The 21,762-nt window shown below is 37.4% G+C and overlaps 1 protein-coding gene across 5 annotated transcripts in view; it reads left to right on the forward strand.

Annotated features, from left to right (window-relative positions):
• Positions 1-21,762, forward strand: part of kuz (zinc-dependent metalloprotease kuz) — an 89,575-nt gene that overhangs the window by 53,857 nt on the left and 13,956 nt on the right. For all 5 annotated transcript variants that reach the window (XM_066725384.1, XM_066725381.1, XM_066725380.1 and 2 more), the window contains one exon: positions 19,725-19,985. In XM_066725384.1, the coding sequence (XP_066581481.1) occupies positions 19,725-19,985 (261 nt within the window). The remainder of the gene's footprint in view (positions 1-19,724; positions 19,986-21,762) is intronic.

Consider the following 21,762-nt stretch of genomic DNA (forward strand, 5'->3'; position numbering starts at 1 on the left):
AATATCTGTAATCTTACTCATGATTCATAGTTTGCAAAGATGCATTATATAACAGGCGTCAGGTGGGTGTATCGTTTAGTTATGACAAAAATGAGAGACACACGTAAGCCAAGAAAGGAGGAAATTTTGGTCACAGATTTGACTAACCACTCAGCATACGATTCTCCGTTACCGTCAAGGAATTTCAGGGGAAGTTTCTGATATCGTACTGTTGTGGTCTCACAAACGCTTCTGGCAACGTTCTAAAACTCGATAGTCGACCGCAAACGCGAATTCACATGGACGAGCTTCTCGTGTCGAAGAACACACGTATGTGTTTACTCTTGACTCCAAACTGCAGTATAGTTATCCGAGCTTTCCTCAAAAGCTAGCCGAACTTTGTTGCTGGAAAGATGAATACTAAAATTTCAACAACGTGACTCCACTGAAACAAGGTAGCTTGGAATAGGTGAAAGAATAAATTTTATTTGTTTTTAAAAGGACGCTCGCATGGTATTTGAAAAAAGGAAACTGTTTTTTTATCCATATTTGACAAGCGACTTTGAGAAAGGATTAGGATCTTCTTACCATGGAGGCGGTCGTAAGGCGGTTGGGCTGGATCTAGGTGATGAGGGGAGAGCATTATAAGGATGAGGGCGATGTATGAGCGACGATCATATCAACTTCACTGTCAATCAGCTTATCTTTAAGGAAAAAAGGGACTTGATCCTTTTCTGGTATTACACCAAGGTTGGAATGATGTAAAGAGTGGGGCTAACCGATGCACGAACCACGTGACACGACACACAGTTTTCCGGGGCGTTTGTTAGCTACCGAGCAACTTTCGACTGGCCTGATAAGCCAATAAATCTTGGACTTTAGAGATGGAAGTTGAACGCAAAGTGGGATCAGACTGAAAAAGAAGAAAACGATATATATATATATATATATATATATCCCGACAAGTCTGCGAAAACTTTTCAGAAAAAGGTAGATGACCTGACCTCGGTATGCAGTATAATAAAGCAAGCTTCGCAGGAAAATGGAAGGATCCAGCATACTACGTACTCCCTCGCTTGGGTCCCTTTTGATACTCTTAGGTCTTGCTACGTTGTCGCTGAGTTCTTTTAAAATGTACATATTAAAGAACTTGTTTCGACGGTTTCTTCTTCGTCATCCTCTCGAAGAAAAATATCGAGCTTAAACTTTAATAATAGTCCACGCTTAAAATTTTCTTTGTTCCACCGAGATAATCACTCGTCTGAAAGCATACATCGATTTTGCAATGCACCCGAGTAAAGGGAAGAGCACAAACACAGTTTGCTTGGCTCCAGGGGTGCATTCGGTGATGTACGGACGCTCGTACACATGTTCACTTTTGCCTGTATAAGTGGAGAGTGAGTGCTCTTATCACTGGTCTCTTTTTCGCGTTCGGGACCATGGATGTAATTACGGGGCAGCAGAAAGGGGAATGTCGGCTCGGCTCCACCGAAAGCTTGGACTTTGTGCTCGATCGTAAAGACGATTATCGTTGTTCTTAGTGAAGTGTTTCGGCCACTCTCTTGTGTCCGCTTCTTTTTCTTTCGACATCTCTACCAGCCGCAATACTTTTCCTACTATACCCACCATCACTACCCTGCTTCTACCTCGAATTTCCTTTTCCACTTTCTCAGCCCTCAACTCTATGCGTCCGGATTATTTCTCCGGTCTTTTATGTCCTTTGAAATGTATCGCGCTGCTTTTACAAATAGACCAATTTATTTCCTTCCCTCGATCCTTCTTCTTTAACTCGGATTTTATCAATCGAACTTTCAACCGAAGCTTTTCGTAGCACTAACTTGTTTTCCTAGAGTTTCTTCAAATCCTAATCATTATCATTTTAATACCTTGGCTGCATTCCATCCAATGACCTTAATGAGTTTTTCCATGAGAGCAAACTTTAATCTCATTTTTCTCAAACTTTTGTCAACTATTCATTTATAAATATCCCTGCTCGTTCATATTTGTAGCTTTTATACGTCTCTCCTATTTATTTCCAACAGTTCTTCTCTCGCTTATTCTGGCTTGGTCTCAGAGTGGAATTTAAATATGGTCGCTTCAGAACGCTGGTATATAGGCGATTTAATTAACAAGGTCGAGTCAGGGTGTTTCTTTCGTGCATCCACTTCCACCTAATTATCCTTCTTCCTTGTTTCACACAGGGCACTAAATTTCCTGCTTGTAAAGACAAGTAGATGGACAAAAAGTCATCACCAATGAGCGAATTACACGCTCGTTCTTCAATTTAACCCCCTTCTTGTCTCTTTTTCTTCTTTTTTTTTTTCAAAATTTTATTCCATCAAAACTATGCGACTTTTTTTTTTGCAAAACTAATTTTCGCATAAAAGGAAATGACTTCTTGAAGTTATAACCTGCGAGACCGCTTGAAATAATCATAATCTAAGCAGTGAATCGCGCTCCTTCGAGTGATGCTAGCACGCGATATAGAACTTACAGTTCTTTCAACTTTACTATGTACAGATTGGTTTCCCTGCGGCCAATACGACTTGTTAATGTTTAACCGATCATTTCCTTTGAGTAAGTGCGTCTTTAATACGTACTAATAATTAATTTAATAAAACTGGTTAATTTTACTCAAAAACTAATGCAATTGAGCTTTTAAATTGTAACATAATACAATGAATAAGAATACTCCACGCTATTGATTTCTCCGCGAGTGAATCTAGCAGAAAATAAGAATGCTATATCAGACTGACTATTTCACCAAGCGGAAGTATATACGCGTCGTATAAGCGTAGAATATATTGAAAAAATGTAGTTCTTCGGTTAGGTAGATCGGATCGGATACGCTGGTCGTGTTGTTGCCACTGTAGATTGTTAGAACTGGCGCAGCTAGACCAATGGGTGAAGTATACACACATACAGAATTCGTGTATACGTGAGAGGTCGAGCATGCAGCCAGACGAAATTTCCGATGGAAGCGGGTCATGCTGGAGCTGAAAAGACAAAGAAAGGAGGAGAGGGTTGAAAGTTGAACCGACGGAAATAGAATTGCTAAAGTACAATGGGCACTGAAGCGAAGGCTATTGGATACATCCGTAGCAGTCCCGTTTCGTGTCAGAATGGTACCTGTCGCACGAATTCCTCTCCCCACACACTTTCCAACACTCACCTACACGAAACCTCCAGACACAGCTGTTCTCATCATAAATTACCCTCCTCTGCATTTACGCCCCCCCCCCTTCTTCTTTCTTCCTTCGACAGCTCCTCTCTCCAGTCTTACGCGCTTATCCGCCTCTACGCCAAAAAATCCAACTCGCACGTGACGCGCTTTCCAAGCCGCTATAAATTCTTTTACGAGACTTACGACCTCCTGCTACTCTCCTATAAAATCGATTAGTCCCTTTTTTCGCACTCCCTTAATTTTCCACGAGCTTCCTATATATAATTAAATAATTAACGGTACACGATAAGTCCGGTGAAAGCATGCATATCAGTTTCTTTTAGAGAATCGGGTTATCATTTGATCACGAGAATAATTTATTATTAAACAGACACGTGCAACTACTATATTTTGCTGCTTTAGAATAATTATAAGCCTTGTACATACGATTGATTAATCCTATTAACAGTATTCTTTCAAAGCAGGAATTTGGAAATTTTTTAAACAGCAAATAACTTTGCTATCCATAATTTTTCCATCAGTCATACATTGATACAATTTCTACGTGACTCTTGTTATATTATAAGTAGTCTAAACAAGCTTAATTTAAAAAAGTGTCAGGGATAAAGAAACGAGGTCATCTATGTGCCAATGAAGCCATTTATGAAATATAGTTGTAATTGAATCGAACGGATATTTCATTTTTATCAAAGATCTAAGGGATTCCGTTCGCGTCGAGTGTAGAGTATTCGAACAGATTACCCATGGCGACTGCCGATAATGGTGAAACTGCAGGGGTCCCCCCTTTTTCGCTGGGACCCTGTGCCAAGATATTCGCATCAACCTATTTCTTCGGGACACGCGGTCCGGCCACGCCTACCAATTCATCCCCTCTAACGAACTCTAAGCTCGTTCAACAATGCCAGAAAGCCAGAAATGCTCTTGCAAGCCCATCCCTGCTCTCCAATGCACAAAGATTCCGGCGTTCAACGCAAAGACGCGCGAGTTTCAACCTCTACACCCCCTGCAAATACCTACCAGCCACGATCTCTCATTTGAATTTCTAAATTTTAATACTACGTGTTCGCTCCTTCCTATTTTATGCTCCCTTTTTTCTCTCGTTTCCTTATCCCCTAGCTATATAGTTCACCCTCTTTATTCTTTATCTCTTTGCTCCCTTCCGTAACACCCTTATCTTCTTTTCTATATCTCTCACTTTTTCTGTTTCCATCTATCACACACATACATTTCCGCAAAGCAGTGTGATCGTCCCTTGCCGTGATATCTATTTCCACTGTGCTCCACAGGATTATCTCATTGGAATAATAACGATTTCACCTACAGGTGTGTGAACAGTCATCTATGGATTTACGTATATGATCAATGGAAATTAGCTTTATCCGTTTTAATCGAATTATTCGATTATGGACAAATATACCATACACTCTTCTGTGTCATTATGGCGATTGAAAATCTTCTTGTTTTTAACCGCAGCTATTCTCATAATTTTTTAACACTTTTATTATCTCAACTAAAGTTTAAATGATAATAGGGAAACACTGATTTTTCAGCCGAGTGAGATAGTTTATGCTTATAGGTAACTCGAGATGATCTCTTGCAACACGTTTTATCTAGTGCCAATCTAAGGTTAATAGGCTGGAAGAAATCATTTTTCAAAGGATCGTTTCTCATTATATTGCTCATTTTTAAAGAGTAACGTTGCGCCCGAGATCGAACGGGTCAATGAATCTGGAAGCTTAATGAATACTGACCTTGGTAAACAGACATAAGCAAGCCAAGTATATGTATAGTCGTTGACAAATGGCTGTGGCTCGAGCCACTAATCGGTCTGCTTAGGTCGAACCGTGTGAGGCCACAGGATATCCGATGTTCCGACTCAATTGGTCCAAAACTGCCTTTTCAACCGCGTTCACCTACCCACTCCAGTTGCTAACAGTTATCATTAAACCTGATCAAAGAGAGTCTTTATCGTTTCTCACCACTGTAGATTAAAATCTAAGCATTTGCTGAAGTGGAAATATATTGCATTAAACATTTTCCTCTATTGTTAATTGTTATTCCTTGGAAAAGGCTTGTATGTACATGCTGAATAGAGTTTCGAACGAAGAGGTATAATAGCTAGCGAGCAGAGGGTTGAGTTTAATGAGAGCGTTGCTAAGCAGTCATAAACGTATATAAGCATGCCAAGCAACCAGTCGTTTATATAGAGGGCCATGGCAACTAAAGGGTTAGCAGCCAATAATGGAGACACTCATGACCACGCGTGTACATACATAGAACCGCAGGAGGAGGCAAAAGCTTCGATCGAATCGGCCGGGCTCGGCTCGCGGACCCCTTTCTGTTCTCTGCCTCCGTAAATAATTATGTCCTGATCTGACCATTCACGATACGTTCGTTGCTTGTGCGCGAGGCTTTATAACCTTTCACCCCTTCCAGTAACACTATCAACGCAGAGAAACAATACCATTTACATCTCTATATATCTCCGTGTCTCTCTGTCTCACTTTTCAACTCGTTCCTCTCGAACCCTTTGAGCCCACCACCCCACCCACCCTTTTGCCCACAATCGATCGCTATCCTCGTACCCTGTACCTGGCTATCACTCATGGCTTGCTCGCGCGTGCCTACGCACACGCGTACATTTCTGTGCCTGTGAAATTACAATGGCGTCCAGAAGTAGAGAATGCAGCCTCACGATTCCCTCCAACACTGAGCTTTTACGCCACTATACATGGATTTAGAAACTCATTAATTCTCCATCCTGTTCAAGCAGTACTTGATTTTACGATCCTTGCACCGGAAACTCGCCATTAATCATGAAACTCTCTTTTTACTTGCTACTTTTATTATTTTATTAATACCTTCCGGATGCTTTGACCTATTCTTCTTATTTTTCATCATAAAACCATTTTGCTTCCGATTCTTTACTTTGTTATTTTTGTCTCTCTTATATATATATGATTTCTTTGTTAATGCATGTACCTGTCGTTTTGTGGAGTAAACGATAGATTTGATTTTGTAATTCTCGTATAGTACGTGTTGTATTTCGTTGCGCCAGATTAATGGTGGTTTTGTAGCTTATTATATAAATTTGATTGCTGGATAATGAATTTAATAGTGATGAATTGCATTAGCGCTGCTACGCTATTTTCAGCCGTATCTATTATGTTAATAGGAGTCCTTTCGCTGATTACTCGATGATTTATTTGTAACTCTTTTTAGTTATTATCGTCCTAGGCGCTTCCAGCAATCATGAAATTTCAATGCTTCGTTAATCGAAAAATTGTGTACTCTATATCGTTCGCAAAATCCAGCAAATGTCAATACCCAAGGCTATTTATTAACTTTTAAATTGTATCTCATTATTAATTTCGCTTTAAAACGAAAATTACTCTTTTTTAAACTCATGTTCTTACAACTAATATTCTTAATGACGAAATAGCAAGATCTGGCTCTTCTTAACAACGTAAAGAAGATTATAAGATAAAAAATGAGCAAAAAATTTTGTGAATGAAATTTAAGAAGAAATTAGTAATGAGAGGAATATTATATCAGGATTAAAAGGATTAAAGGGAGGCTGGTCATTAGCGAGAGATACTATATATTTTGTACGTGATAGCGATGAACAAATTTGAAAAGCAAGGTGCACCAGCACAGCATAACAATAACTGTTATTGCAGGGAGATCCTCGATTATCTTGTGGCAATTTCACGCTTTTGCGACGAGCAAAAATATAAGTGGTAGCAAAAATGGCTGGTTTTATTTGGCGATGGAGCTTTGTAGTGTAGGCTCAGATGCATAAATAAGGCTGGACGATGTAGTATAGATTACGGACGAAAACCGTGGTTCGTTGGGAAACGTGCTTTAACGGCGTGACGCAACACGTTCGCGAGTTTACCCCAGCGTTATATCGCGCATCATGGGATTCTCATACACTTTTCATTTCGCCCTGCTTCTATCAGCTACTCTGCAAACCTCCGACTACCCTAAACATAGCACGTCCATAATATTTCTGTCTCGGTTCACCTACTATATCGTCCCTTTTACGCAAATGCACACGTAAGTGCGTTCAGACTGCAAACCATTGCCTCCCCCCCCCCTCATATCCTGAATTTTCCATCAAGTTTCTCTCTTTCTCTCTCTCCGACTGTCTCCTTCACTTTATATCACCCAGCGAAACTCTTTCCGTGGCACATGCTTTTCCAAAGCTCTTCTTTTTTTCCCTTTTACCACTTTCACGAGTTTACACCTTCCTACCAGCGTCAACAGTCAGGTAACATCAAGAGACCGACTTAAAGCTACATTTACCCGAAAACTAATTTTTATCATCTATTGGAGTGTTTTTTTTTTAAGTTTTATATTAACAAAGATTTTGAATGTATGCAAATGCTAAATGTGCTCGATATATCAGTTTCAGCAATGAAAATTAGTACTATACACACGTGACGATTTAAAAAAAAACAACTGGCAGTAGATTTCTCACGAGAGTGACGCATTGTAAATTTAAAATGACCGAATTGCTGACTCCGATTTTGCATATGTGGGGGAAGCAGATGGAGCGCTTAGCAACGGGCTTTCCAATCAATTTTTGTTAGGGAAATTTTGTTAGACGAGAATATTAGTTGATTGGCGGTTAAAACTTAATTACTATTAATCTCTGGTTCACTAGTGCAGTCAATCGATCGACTTGAATCATTCAGGGTGTCTAGTCTTTATCGATCTGGTAGTTGCGTTTTGCTGTCCGATATAGACTAACCCAGTTAATCAGCATCGCCGTTACCATTGGCACAAATCTCCTTCTCATGTCCTTTCCCCGCAAGAACACTTCCTAAAGCTGCATGCAATTTCCCTCCGTTACTTCAACACAACTAAACCCGACTTATCCCTTTGCCAACTTTCCTGATTTTACCTCGTTTGTACTTTCATTCCGGAAATTAGTAAGTTGTACCAGTATTTAGCGACACTTCGCTTATTTTTAACCGCAAAAATCTATATAATGCTGTCCCTTTAAACGGAAACTTTCACTTCGATCTAATCTATACCGTTAAAGGAAATTTCTTTAGAAGCAATTAAAAATCTTTGAACAGGAAATGTTTAAAAATTATCAGAGGATATTAAAGATGGATTTTAGAAATATGATATTATTTAAGGTGTACGCAAATTGCTTCCGACAAATTTATTTGCCAATTGCATTTTCTTGCGAGTGCCGAGGTTTTAGAAGTTTCCAATTGGCCTGAACGATATATCATCTGGATCGCAGAGAGCAATTGTGTTTTCCTTATCCTACGTTCTTTTACCTTCTCTTTTTGAACATCATATTTTTCTCTTTTTATTTTTGCCACGGCTCAGATAGCTCAGCTTTGGCATTAGTATTATTCGCGCTTCTTTTGCCAGATGCATTAGCAAGACACTTAAATTATTCCCATCCCTTAACTCCATTTATTCGACATGATAGCTGGAAAGTCCTTTAGAATATTTATTGCACTGTACTTTTTACATATTCTTTGATCAAACTTTTTTCCGCACTAATTGTGTACGATGCTGTAATGATTTTTCTTTCAGAAATCTTTTAACAATGCTCTGCATAGTATTAGATCGCAATAGATATCCCGACATTTTTTTATTTCATTGTTTAGGAAAAATGAAAATTAGGAATATTTAGATACTAGTATTTTTGAAAAAAAAAAAAGATAGAAACTGATTAGTTAAAAATGAGTTAAAGGAAATTTGGAAAATCTGTATTTTTGTGCTTTTTAAATTCTACCATAGTTGGTCATGGTATTAAATGCGATAAAAGTCGCGCTATAAGCCTTCTTTTATTTATCCTCTTAGATACACACAAATAAAATTTAGTGGAAAATAGTCATTAATACGATTTTCCCCTAGTATTCCGTCTATTCATTCCTTGACTGCTTATTTGTTATTTAAACGATTTTTTATAATATTTTATACTAGCTTCGAAATATGAAATTAGCATTTTTTTTAGTTTACAAGAATCAACTATTTTTATTTAAATATTGTAATCAATATTTCTCGAGCTTTTATGTATTGTTTAGTTGACATTTTAACATTGATAAAACTTAAAATTTTCTGCGATTTTATTAATTTGGTCTTTATACAAAATTCATTGTCCAGGCTTTGGTTCCATTAAAGAAAATGCGATCCCGTTTGATTCATCGATTTCCCTGCACGTTCATTTGAATGTCTGTTACAGAGATAATTGAAACTGATCCAACACACACTCTTCTGGCGTTTTCCAATTTACGATTAGTCGACTAGTGGTAATGGACAGGTATCTGCAGAGTTTGACTCTGTCCACTTTAATTATATTTTCCTGGATTTGTATCAAACTACTTTAAACTTAAAACAAACTTCTGTGTGCTATTTAAAAAAAAGTTAACAGTTACATTTAATAAAAAAACCCAGAAATAAGAGAAAATCCTTGTTGCTAAGCCAACATTGAACCGAATTTCGATCATCCTCAGAAGTAATGGTTAATTATTGACCCGAGCGAGGCGCAAACGCAATGAAACACGCTTGAGGACGACTGAATTAAATTGCATATATTATATATGTCAGTCTAATTTCATTAATAATGTAAAGATAAAAGAACTGTACTTTCTGGCTTGGGCATTTAATCGATCTCCACCAAGTAAGACTGACTCTACTGTACTAATTTATGCTTTATACAGTTGGAGATTTCAATTGCTGCATTTACATTCTGTAATTACTTTATAGTCTAGAGGATTATCTTGGAGAAAAGAAAATAAAATATGGTCGGATTCTGCAGAGAACAAGGGAGAAATTCGTACTCGCCCAGTGCAGCTTTAAGGAAGCATTGAATCTCAAGCTCTAAAGTATTTATAATCCTTCATTGTTTGCTTTTTTGTAAGGAGGATGGGCGAAGAAAATAATAGCGATGGTGCTCGGGCCGATATTTATCGATGACGAAGTGGGTCGCCAGTGGAACGTGGAGAAATCGAGAATTTGTTATTTGCTGTTCTTTCCATGGGTAAAGCGTTGCTTCTCTCGTACGTCGGATAAAATGTTACCACCATGGCTTTTCCCTGGATCTTCTCTTCGTCTTCGTTTTCGTCGTATATCAGCGGGCTGCCATAAAGCTTGCACCTCCCCTCTCCCCCCCTAGGACAAGCTTTCCAAGAAGCTCGACTCTGGACGTTTATTTATTGCAGTCGCTTTGGGGAGCTTCGGTATATTTCACAGATCGATGGAAACCAGACTGGGATACCAACTACAACTGCTGCGATAGACGCGCAGACTCCATTGGACGTGTCAATACAACTTGCAGAACAGTTACTGGCGATAATAATACACACACTCCGACACAAAACCATGTCAACCTGCACCCTCAGTTTTTCATCATTTCAATTTAATTATTCAACTCACCCCCACCCACCCTCGGATAAGTCTGTTCTCACCATCAGCTTCGTAACTTTAAATGCACAACTGAGTAAATCGATTAACTTATTAAAACAGACAAAATTACTTTATCGCATTACAGATATCTAACAGAATGTTTGGAAACGTTCTCCTGTAAGAACATTGATGCATTTCTATTAGCTATTATAGAGAAGAAGAAACTCGTCACTTGGATTCTATTGAAAAATTAATTTTTACGAGGAAAAGGAGTGGTATTTCCATGAAAATTCTACAAACTCTGTGTAATTTTTTACTTTGGTCGCGAGATGAGAGAGAGGGAGAGAGAGGGAGAGAGAGAGAGAGAGATGTAGAGAGCAAGGGAAGAGTAATGGGGAGTGTATACAATTAAAGTCATAGTGCGGGCAGCAGTCGACTGCGCGGCAAAGTTTTAAGCACTTTTTTTACTGCAGGCATGTCGAGCTTTTTCACCTGTATCCATGAAGCTCTCGGCTAGCGGAGAAGGAAATTGCCGGGGCGAAGTGGATAGAGAGCAGCTGGGAAGGAATGGCGGGTGGAGAGGGGGAGGGGGGAGGGAAGTAGGGTCGCTTCACGAATTTTCTCGCAATCGGGAAAGTTTTGCGCACGGCTGGCCTTAATTAAATTAATTGACACGAGTGCCGAGGCTTTTATCAGGCTGCCGTCAATGGAAGAGGATAGAAGGTGGGTGCGGATGCTTCGGCTCGATCACCATCAACTCCACACAAACGGCTCTTAAATCCTTCGCATAGAAATTAATATTACCTATCTTGTTTGTTCGTCATTTCTGATTAACATGCACAGTTCTCTCTCTCTCTCTCTCTCTCTCTCTTGGATACGTAATTATATATATACATATTTCATTACGTATATTTTCCATATATATGTTCTTAAGGACATTACGAAAAGTGTAGACTAATAGTTAATGCCAGTGCAGTTTAATGTTTTTATTTCAATGCGTGGGTTAAGTTTCATGCGTTAAAAGTCACTATTTGGATTTAATAGAATAGTCCGTGTAAAGCGAGAGAGCCGAGGCGTCTTTGTAAGGGAAGCTAAAATTTTGCTTTGTTCTTGCCTTCGCTGTGAATTAAAGGACGAAGAAGCCATTTGCTTCGGGAAGTATTTAACCTCCAAACGCTGTTCCGCGTACTACCGTGCTCTAATACCAGGAAGCCCATTTTGCAACAGAATCGCAAACGCTGTTGCACTCGCTCTAAATTACTGTGAAAGGTGTAAGGAAGCTTTCCTTAGACAGAAATGAAATAAACAAACACCCCTCCCCCCTCGCCTCCCCCCTTTATCCCATCAACGCAAAGAATCAAAAAACAATGTAGCAAAGACATCAACGCTACAAATTAACGGAACTGCTTTTACTTTTTGTAAAGTCCTTGTTTATTATGACCAATTATTTCAATAAAAATCTACTCATTAAAACCTATTGAACATGCAGTAATGTAGAATTAAACGCAATCCCGTTAAGCTTTTTATCGATAATGCTGATTACAATTACCTACCAATTCAATCGAATACTAATGATATGCAATAAAATTCATGACGTTTTAATTAAACAGAACAAATGACGAAAATGGCGTTAATTTTTATCAACTGCAGAGAAATAACCTTTCTCAGTAAATTGTTATTTTCCGGTTAAGATAAATAAAATCATTTATGTTACACGTAGGAATTAAAACTGTTAACAATGTATCATATATATTGAATTCGGTAATCGAGCAAAGTCTGGTCTTTGGATACTATGCCGGTAGTAGATTGGTGGAGTGCAGTTGTAACGCTATGGAATTTCCGGCGGCTTACGGTTACAGGCTGACGGAAGCTGCCACAATAATGCGTTTTCCCTGTCGGATTATGGTGCAGCCTTTACTAATCGAACCTAAGGGTCGCTGTCACACACGAGCACATACAATCCTACGTATCATTGCTGAAATCGGGACTCTCTCCACTGACTGATTACGTGTATCAATGCCTGGTAACCTCACAAATGCAATTAACACTACTTTCTTGAAATAAAAAATAATTCAAATTTAATTATTTAATCAGTTATTAAAGCTACCTTACTATATCATTACATATTATAATTAGGACAAAGAATGTAAGCTTCGACTATCCTCAATAATGAAATACACTTAAGTAGTGGATAGATAAATATATGAGGTAAAGTATGACACGTGATAAGAAAATGAGGTTCCATCGAAGTAAGCCGGAAATAATTCAGCTGGAACTCATGTAGACCTATTCGAAGAAGGTGAAAAGGGTCGCATGTCGTGTAATCATAATCGATGTATCGGCAAATCAATAACGGCTGGCGATAAAATAGAACGCGCGACTGGCATTCGCGATAAACGCGAATAGCCGCACCGTTTCGATGAGCTTAATCGTTTTTACGGGATACCTACCTCTGTCATCGTACAATATCAATCACTGACGAAATTTATTTCTCATATATTACCTATAATATTCCACTTACAAAATTCAACGCTCCAGTTAAAGTATCGATATGACTTTACATAGAAGACGTTTGCGTTTATAGGTACACTTAATTTCCTGATAAAATAGGTTTATACGACCAATTTACGACAACATTTTATTAGAAAGTAGGTTTTTGCATGTAGCAGTGAAAAGTGAAATTCATTTTTGTTGACAATGGAATGATAAAGTTGATTTACGACATAAAAGCTTAGATTTCAGATAGGCTTTTCGTTGGAAAATTGTGTCTTTTACGATATTGGCTGTGGAATTTTAATTTACAAGGTTCTGCTGTGTTTGCTCCTGAAGAAATTATAGATCGATTGACCTTGAGTTGAGCAAAGCTTTGGATATCCGTGTTGAAAAGTGTCGATTTGTGAACAATGACAGCTGAACACGTGCATATTGCTTAGAGGTATCAGCGAGAAAGAAGAAAAAGGTAGAAAGGATTATGAATAGAACAGAAACTATTCGCAGCAAATTAAATATTGTTCATCGAACGGTGCCCTATAGCAGTTATTTTGTAATTGATGCGTCTGCGAATTTCACAACGAGAATTCCCACCATTCCTATCGTTCAACGTTCCATAAATACACTAGCCTAATATTACATCAAATAGCCAGTACAATGCTGTAGATCTCAGCCATTTGGCAATTACTGGATAAATAAAATTAAATTTCGGTGTATTGCTGCATTTCAATAGGTAAGTTTGAGAAGATTAGAGTTTGGGAGTGAGAGAGAGAGGCAATATTGGTACTCATGAAAAAGTTATTATGATGATCCAATAGCTCTTTGGTATTACTTTTATAATAGTGGCCGACGATCGCACTGCACAAATACCCTAAGGTCCTTAAAAGTGATAATTCCCCTGTTTGTCTTATTGAATGGGAAAGTAAGTATGTCGGATAATGCTCGAATTTCCCAATTGGACGATAAACGGATCAATAGTCCCCGATACGTTAGGGAAGACTCCATGTCTTCCTAATGATACTAATGGAAGTCAAATTGCTTGAAAAGTCATCGACTCTACTAATCTTAAAACTCACAATACTTCAACACAATATTAGTGGAAACTTTATTACTATATAATTAGACGTTTAAAGCATTTTTGGCGGTTTATGTTAGCATCGAGATGAGTGAAAAGCCGAAGAAAGGACTTTAAGCTGTCGTTGTCTTATTTGTATACGAACCACGTTTAAGGACAATAAATCTTGAATGCGTCCTTCATCTTGTTCTACTTGTCGCGAGACAATGCGTACGCTATATTTTCCTTCACCAACTTCTATCGAATATACTGAGCTATGTACTGAATAGAAACAATCGTTTTTAAGAGAATCCTTTATTACCTAAGATAAGAGAATTGTCCATTTTTTTTCATTTTTTTAGACCAATTTAACAGTTCTTAGTCAACTGGACCTTTTTTATTATAATTATATATAAGCAAGTTACGACAGCTTTCAATGTTTTTAATGAGGAAATAGGATGATGACTACGTTGTTATTGTTTAATAACGAGTTGGAGCAATATTGAATTGGTTCCAGGCATCGATTTTGTAAAGGTTATAATTGTGGGACCATTTGATGCAAATGATGATAGTCACGGTTTCTTGCAACTATACTCGTTTTGTGTTCCCTTCTATTTTTACTATTACGTGAGATGGAGTGCGATAAACTTTACACGAAACACGTATTTCCAACCACCAAATTCCAAGGACACGCATACTGTCACGCATCTAACACGTCTAGAGAGACAGAGATCCTATCGAGCCCTCCTCTTTTATTTAAATCGATCGACATTATAATCCCTTCCGATATAAAAGTATAAAATCATTATTTAAGTAGGTGTATTATCGTTAGTCCATGATAATGCTGGCTAAATTGTTCAATTAAATAATAGAGGTGGGTAGACTGGACTGGTGTGCAACATTGGATCAATAATTGATTCCTCCTTCGCCTAGCCAGTATCACTTCTGTAACGAATCACTATATTGAAATTAATTCGTCTAGATGCAGTTGCAGTCAAATTTGTTTCATGCCTGTAGTTAATTTCAGTAACATCTGTCGTCAGTCGCTAATCGAATTTATCGGTACACTTTCGTGGTTTGTTTCAATATGGCGCAGACACTGCAGGAATATTGAAAATCTGTGTCTATCGTGTATATCTACACCACCTGGGAAATCAGTGCTAAAAATTTGCACTATATTACCTTGTTCATGACCATGTAGTGCGACATGCAAATTTGTTTAACGTTTACTACATACCATTTATCGCTTAAATTTTATTATTACTTCGATTTATATCTTTAAAATAAAGCAATGCGTAATAGACCCTTTCATTGATAACTCGCAGAATTATTAACATATGTAATTTTCACTTGGGAGATTTTAGTATTACAATTACAGATGAAGCCGTGTTCGCTGCAATAAGATAAATGGAATTAAGTGTTCTTTGGATTTAGTACTTGACTAATGTCGTCTCTTTCTATCAGGATTACCAAGTAAATTCCAGAATTCTTGAATGTTACATGTGGTACAAAGACGTTGAGACTCTCTCGTCGGCTAGTGGAAAGTATACCGAGCCAACCCCATTTTCACCCTTAGGGTACGCTACGGCAAATCCACAATCCCCCGGGCGAACTTCGGTAAACATCGACACTTCCTTCTCGCACTATTCCAAAGAAAATATGAAACTGGGAAAAGCCTGGAAAGGGAAGAAGCTCAAAATAATATCCTCTCTCACGAAAAAAAGTATTAATAATAAAAGTAATCCCGAGAATTTCTTGGGGAAAGGTAATTTTTAAACACGATTAACTTTTCTTTTGTAGAGGAATACTTTATTTTTTAAATCGATTAAATATATACTATTCAGCCATCTGTAAAATTAGGGCTGATTGCTTTTTCAATATACATACATTATAATATATATTCTATTATTACGAAGTAGTCGGTGAGTAAATCGGAAATACGATGCTTTGGTAATTAATAATGAATTATAATCGTTACCATTTCGTTACTGCTCCACCAAGTTCATTGCATTCACCTGCGCAACTGTTATATTAATTTCTACATTTTCCACGAATTTTCATTCCAACTATTGCTTGTAATCACTTAGGAATCGAGATATAAAACTCGGTTGGTTACTTCTAGGACGCTCTGTATAGTTTATTATATTAGAATATATATGCAGGCTGAAATTACCTTGAAATTGGTATATTGAATTTTGCAAATTGGTCTACAAGATGAATTTTATCGCACTTGTTTACAGATTGGTAATTAAACATTTTTTGTCTATGTGAATGCAATAATACGTGCACGTATATTACTAATATCGGTTGAACGTGCATCGTATGTGTTCATAAAGCGTGCAACGAGAGATCCGACGGTTTGCAACGAGCTACGCTCCCCTCATAACCGCACCACTTCCTCTGGATATTGTCGGATCCAACCGGAAACTAGTTTCCCGATAGGGCGAGAGGACGAAAATATAGATTATCGTATACTCGAGATTAAATAGGATTTTCTGAAGCTTACATATAGACCATTCGGTTGTATTTAACAAATAATTTATCGTGCGGATTTTTATCATTTCTGCGCCAGGAATAATCATGAAGTGCCTGAATAATGCAGTATGAATATTACATTAAACGAAAAAAGGATAAAATCCAAATGTTGTGTCTCTTTGTCTTCTGAGAGCATATGGTTGAATTCTATTTTTAAACTATAGTTAATAATTATATAATCACTTTAATAATTGAAATCTGCGATCTCCCTCTTGACGGTGATTTCGTTGCTATTTTAGTTCTTGTCGTCATGCTATTCTCTCTCCGCATATTCTGCAGTGATAATTACATTATAATTTGGAAGAGCACACGTAACTTGGCTCTGCAAATCATCCATACATCTAATGTAAAGTTATTACTCCTGTGTCCCATTTACGCCTACGACGTATTCCTCAGTACAATGACATGTACAGTGATCTATTTACCTTAATGAGTAAAATTAATTCTCGTGACAATGCCACTTGGGAATTAATCCGGTTGTAGTAATTTTGAACATTGGAAATTATAGCAATGAAATTAGTTGTTTGTACTACTGAGAAGCATAAATTATTACGCTTTATAATTAGTCATTCAGAGATACTCTAGTCTCTCTTTAGAAAAAATAGTACTTAAAACTTATAATTAATATTATAAAGAATAAAAGTTAAACAATTCTAAAATTTAAATCCTTGATAAAACTTGAAGCTACATTTTAGTCTTGTTTCCTATTAAAGACATTTTCTCTCTATTCCAGTTTTATACATGCAATGTATAACCTATTTTAATAGATATATAATCTCGATTATCTTGTGGGAAAATCAAGATAGAGAAAAAAATGTAGAATAAGAGCTTATGTGGTTTCGAGGGGGACATAAAATGACGGCATCGATTTGACCTCGAAGGGTGGTTTGAAGGTCACACGAAGGTAGTCTTCAGTTTTTAAATGGAAACTCCATATTTCTTATTAAATATTCTTGTAGCTTATTCGAAGAACTTTTCAAAACATTCTATGAATGAAAAGTAATTCGTCCATTCTTTTGCTTGATATTTGGATTTAAAATTATAAGTAGGTGAGTAACTATGTGTGTATAAATTCGTAGCGCTCGTAAACACTACTTTAGCAGCCTAACCCACACCATATGCAATTTCAGATCTAAATATCAAATGAACGACTGGATGAAAAATGACAAATTCATGCAATCCTTTGGAAAGCTGTTAAGATAAGCTATATATACGAGAATACGAAAGAAAAAATAGTAGATTCTCTCCATTTAAATAAACTGAAGATGAGAGCTTCGTGTGACCTTCAAATGTCTAAATAATGGCATCATGATATATCCCCCTCGAAACCATACAACTTTTCTTGCGTACTTTTTCTTTATCTTCTTTTTCTACAAGATAATCGAGAGATTATTATATTGAAATAGAAGTCACCTTGTAGAGGATAATTTAAGATTGAGCAACTGTCTCGATGTACAGCGGGATATATCGCGCGTAGACTCAGCCGAAGGTAGAGGAGTTGCGAAGAAGGATAATAAAGGAAGCAACTTTATCCCTGTAGTCGACGCTGACTCTTCAACTTTTTAGGATCCGCGCTACGACCTCTCTCATCTTCTTTCAGGTTCCAGGCCACAATAGACAACCCTGCCACTCACCCCTTTTAATCCCCTCGCGATCTCTATCTTCGACAGTAAAAACCAGACAGCTCCTTGGAGTTTTCATCTCTGCAGCCTAAATGAACAGTTTCGTCAACGCATTATTCACCAAAATTTGATTAAATAAAAGTCATCCCTATAAAAACTCCGCTCTTCTATTAAAGCAATCGCGTGAGGGAAACGTGTACGATTTTTTCAAATGTTTAGGGCAGACAAACTGCCATCGTGGTCAAACTCTGTCGAAATCATTCTTCCATTTATTTTTATTGGAGAGTGGTTCGAATGGTGGAATATAAAAAAAAAACACTTTACACGTGGCTTATAGCCGTTATGCCGTGGAAACCAAAATAAATCGATGCAAAATTCACGGTGGATACTTGCAAATCCTGTGTGATCCATTTCTATGAATACTATTACTTTTTTATTTTTATCAATGCATTTTCTCTATCGTTCGCATTTCTGTTTTCATTATTTGTTCTTTTCAGTACGTTAGTTACGACTCTACGATGGCTTATAATTTATCTTTAAATGTTACTTGTTAGCTTTAATTAATGCGATTAACGCGCGAAAGTAACTACCGTGTCTCTTAATTTCTTGGATTTCGACTTTCATTCTGGTTAATACTATTCATGTTGCTATAGGATAAGTGTCCAATCCGGAATCTATAGTATACTGTATTGTATGTTTCGCTTGAATTAATTGGTGGCTCTTCCCTCGTGGTTACTCGATAACGTTCACTTGGCTCTTTGAGAAAGCGGAGAATCGGCAATTTGTCATAATTATCTTGAAACGCCTGCAGAAATCCCTTGGAAGTGCTAGCTATTGCGAGTAAATATATATATATATATGTATATATTTCTGCTAGAAACCGGAAGTGGCTCTCATGAGAGTCAAGATCGGTATCTTGTATACTATATATATATATATATATAATATTGTGGGTCTCAAACAATTCAATAACTCAGAATATCGAATTCTATAGAATTCACGGAATATTTTAGTAAGTGCTAATGGAATGCTTAAAGCAACCAGATCAAAGAATTCTTGGACTTCCATAAAGATCATACTTCGAAGAATCTTATTGAAAAAGATTTGAAATACAGCGACACGAGTCAATTGAGGGACAATCGTGCTATTTGACATGAATGACGAATGGACAAGAGAAGATAAAGTTGGTCTGGTGAAAAGTCTAGGTTCAATTATTTATTAGATCCGAATATATATGTATATATACTACGTTATTATACTATCAATCAATTACATATATAATGGAAGCCGAGTAGATAAAGAAAGAAATTTTATATTTTTAATCGAATGTTTTTTTTATTTTTACTAATGATTCGTGCATATTATTAGAAAATGTTCAGTTTTTAAAAACTCTGGATTACTCTTGCAATCTATACAAATCCTAAGTACACAATTATTTGAGCTCTAATATATATCTAACGAAATATACTTCTTTCTGTTACAGCTCGCCGTTTAAACGAATACATTCGTCACTACGAGCCTCTTTCATACCCCACAGAAGAGGTTCACAGAGGTCACCTGAGGGCCAAGAGGTCAGTCATTCGAGACAATTCTGTGACTTTAAAGTTCCGTTCGCACGGTAGGGACTTTCACATTCGCCTGAAGCGAGACTTGACCACTTTTAGCAGTAACCTAGTTATCGAGGGTCCTTCGGGCAACGTGCAAGACCTCGATACATCGCATATCTACCAGGGTCACCTTGTTGGTAAGTAGCAAATCTAGAGTTTTCACTCGTTCCAAGCAGAAACTGGAAAATGACCCCAGTAATGGCACATTACTGGGCCATGTGCATCTATTAATGGCCGATTAACAGTGACCATTATGGCTGATAATTGGTTACTTACAGAATGATAATATCGGTCCAGTAATGGCCAAAAGCAATTGCTCAAATGGTTGTAATAAGTATTGGGTCTTTAATAGGTTAAATATGGTGTGGACTAGATATTCACAAAATTAAAAGATAGGTGTAACTTGAGTGTATAATATAAACATGGCTATTTTACGATTGTGTTCAATCACATGGATCTTCTAAACCACATATTTTAAAATCCATATAAAGAAGTAAATTATTTATGGAGCGAAGAATTTTTAGACACGTAGAATCAAGTAGGAGTAAATAGATTCAAAGAGTGACTCACAGGCAGTCTTGCTGCAGTAGCAATTCACGATCTGAAAATTGACTCTAATCTTCTTACATTATCTGCATGGGTATATATTACTTTTTCTCTTTAATATATAGGGTATTAGGGAGAAAGTTGAGCTCACATTCGACACCTATATACTGAGGCTAAAACTACAAATTCAAATTGCAAGTGTGACTAGAGTCATTACTGCCAATAATTTCCCAGAGATTAGCTAATTAATGGACTAAGCATAGTCCGTTTGGTATGAATTTTATTTTGCAAATTATCGTGAGCCGAAAATCTGTAGATTAATGGGAATTAATTATTGAAGGTTATACATAGACTGACGTTTGGTTTCTTCTTCATGACTGGCGATTCCTACAAAACCCTCTCGTTTATGCTTCCTTCCACTAGCCTCCCTTCTATTCTCCACTCCAAGCTACCCCCACTTTCTTCCTCCAACGTGTCTACAGTGCTTGCAGTGTTTCAAACTTTCCACCCAACTCGTTATATCATCGGTTTACTACAACTTTGCCTGATTCTCCATCGTCTTAATGTCCCATAACTTTGCCAATATCTTTCCATTTACCTCTTCTCTAAAATTTCTCTATAGTATAATATTTCTACGACCGTATAGACCCATGCTCTATTCAAGTATCATTATTATTCCATCGATTGATCTACTTTTCCAATCCACTTGAACAGTGGAAAGCTTTTAGCAGATATGGAGATGTTAAATTTTTCACGTTAGAAAAAATGTCACATATTGAAGTTGGCGTCGTTTAAACTTAACGAAGATAATTGAAGCACCAGTGGAATATATTTCTGATACAAATACCTCTATAGCATAGGTTTATTTATTGTTATGCCGCAGTGAAACGAGTCAATATTTAGAGCAGCTAGGGAGCTAAACGCCTTCGGATAATCCATGAAGCGTGAAATACAGGCATAAGCGTGTCTGGAATCAATTTACATAATAAAGAATCAAATGTTTTATGGATATTTAAAATTTTAACGAGGAACTAAAAGTAGTGGCTGGTCGACGGGAAGGCTGGTTTTGCCTGACTTTATGAGAGCTAAGTTTTCGAGCATCGAGCGAGCCAGTATTTTTCTCGCACACGAAGGCGATAACCAGGTGTGGCACGCACTTTTGCGTGCCATGCCAGATACTGACTGAGTGGAAACTTTATTTTCAGTCCAATAATTCAAGCGATTCCTGATCCACGGGGCTTTTCTAAATTATGGATCGAGCAGTCAGCCGAGGTGTTATAGGGGGTTGCGTTATCTCTCTCACCTGTGTTTGCGACCATTCCAGAAAGCCAAACTCTCCAGCTATATATATAGCTTTCTCTCTCGCTT

This window comes from Prorops nasuta, unplaced genomic scaffold, assembly GCF_024137725.1.
Source record: "Prorops nasuta isolate Cenicafe-Biocafe unplaced genomic scaffold, Cenicafe_Pnas_1.2 PNAS00004, whole genome shotgun sequence".
Taxonomy (NCBI): Eukaryota; Metazoa; Arthropoda; class Insecta; order Hymenoptera; family Bethylidae; genus Prorops; species Prorops nasuta.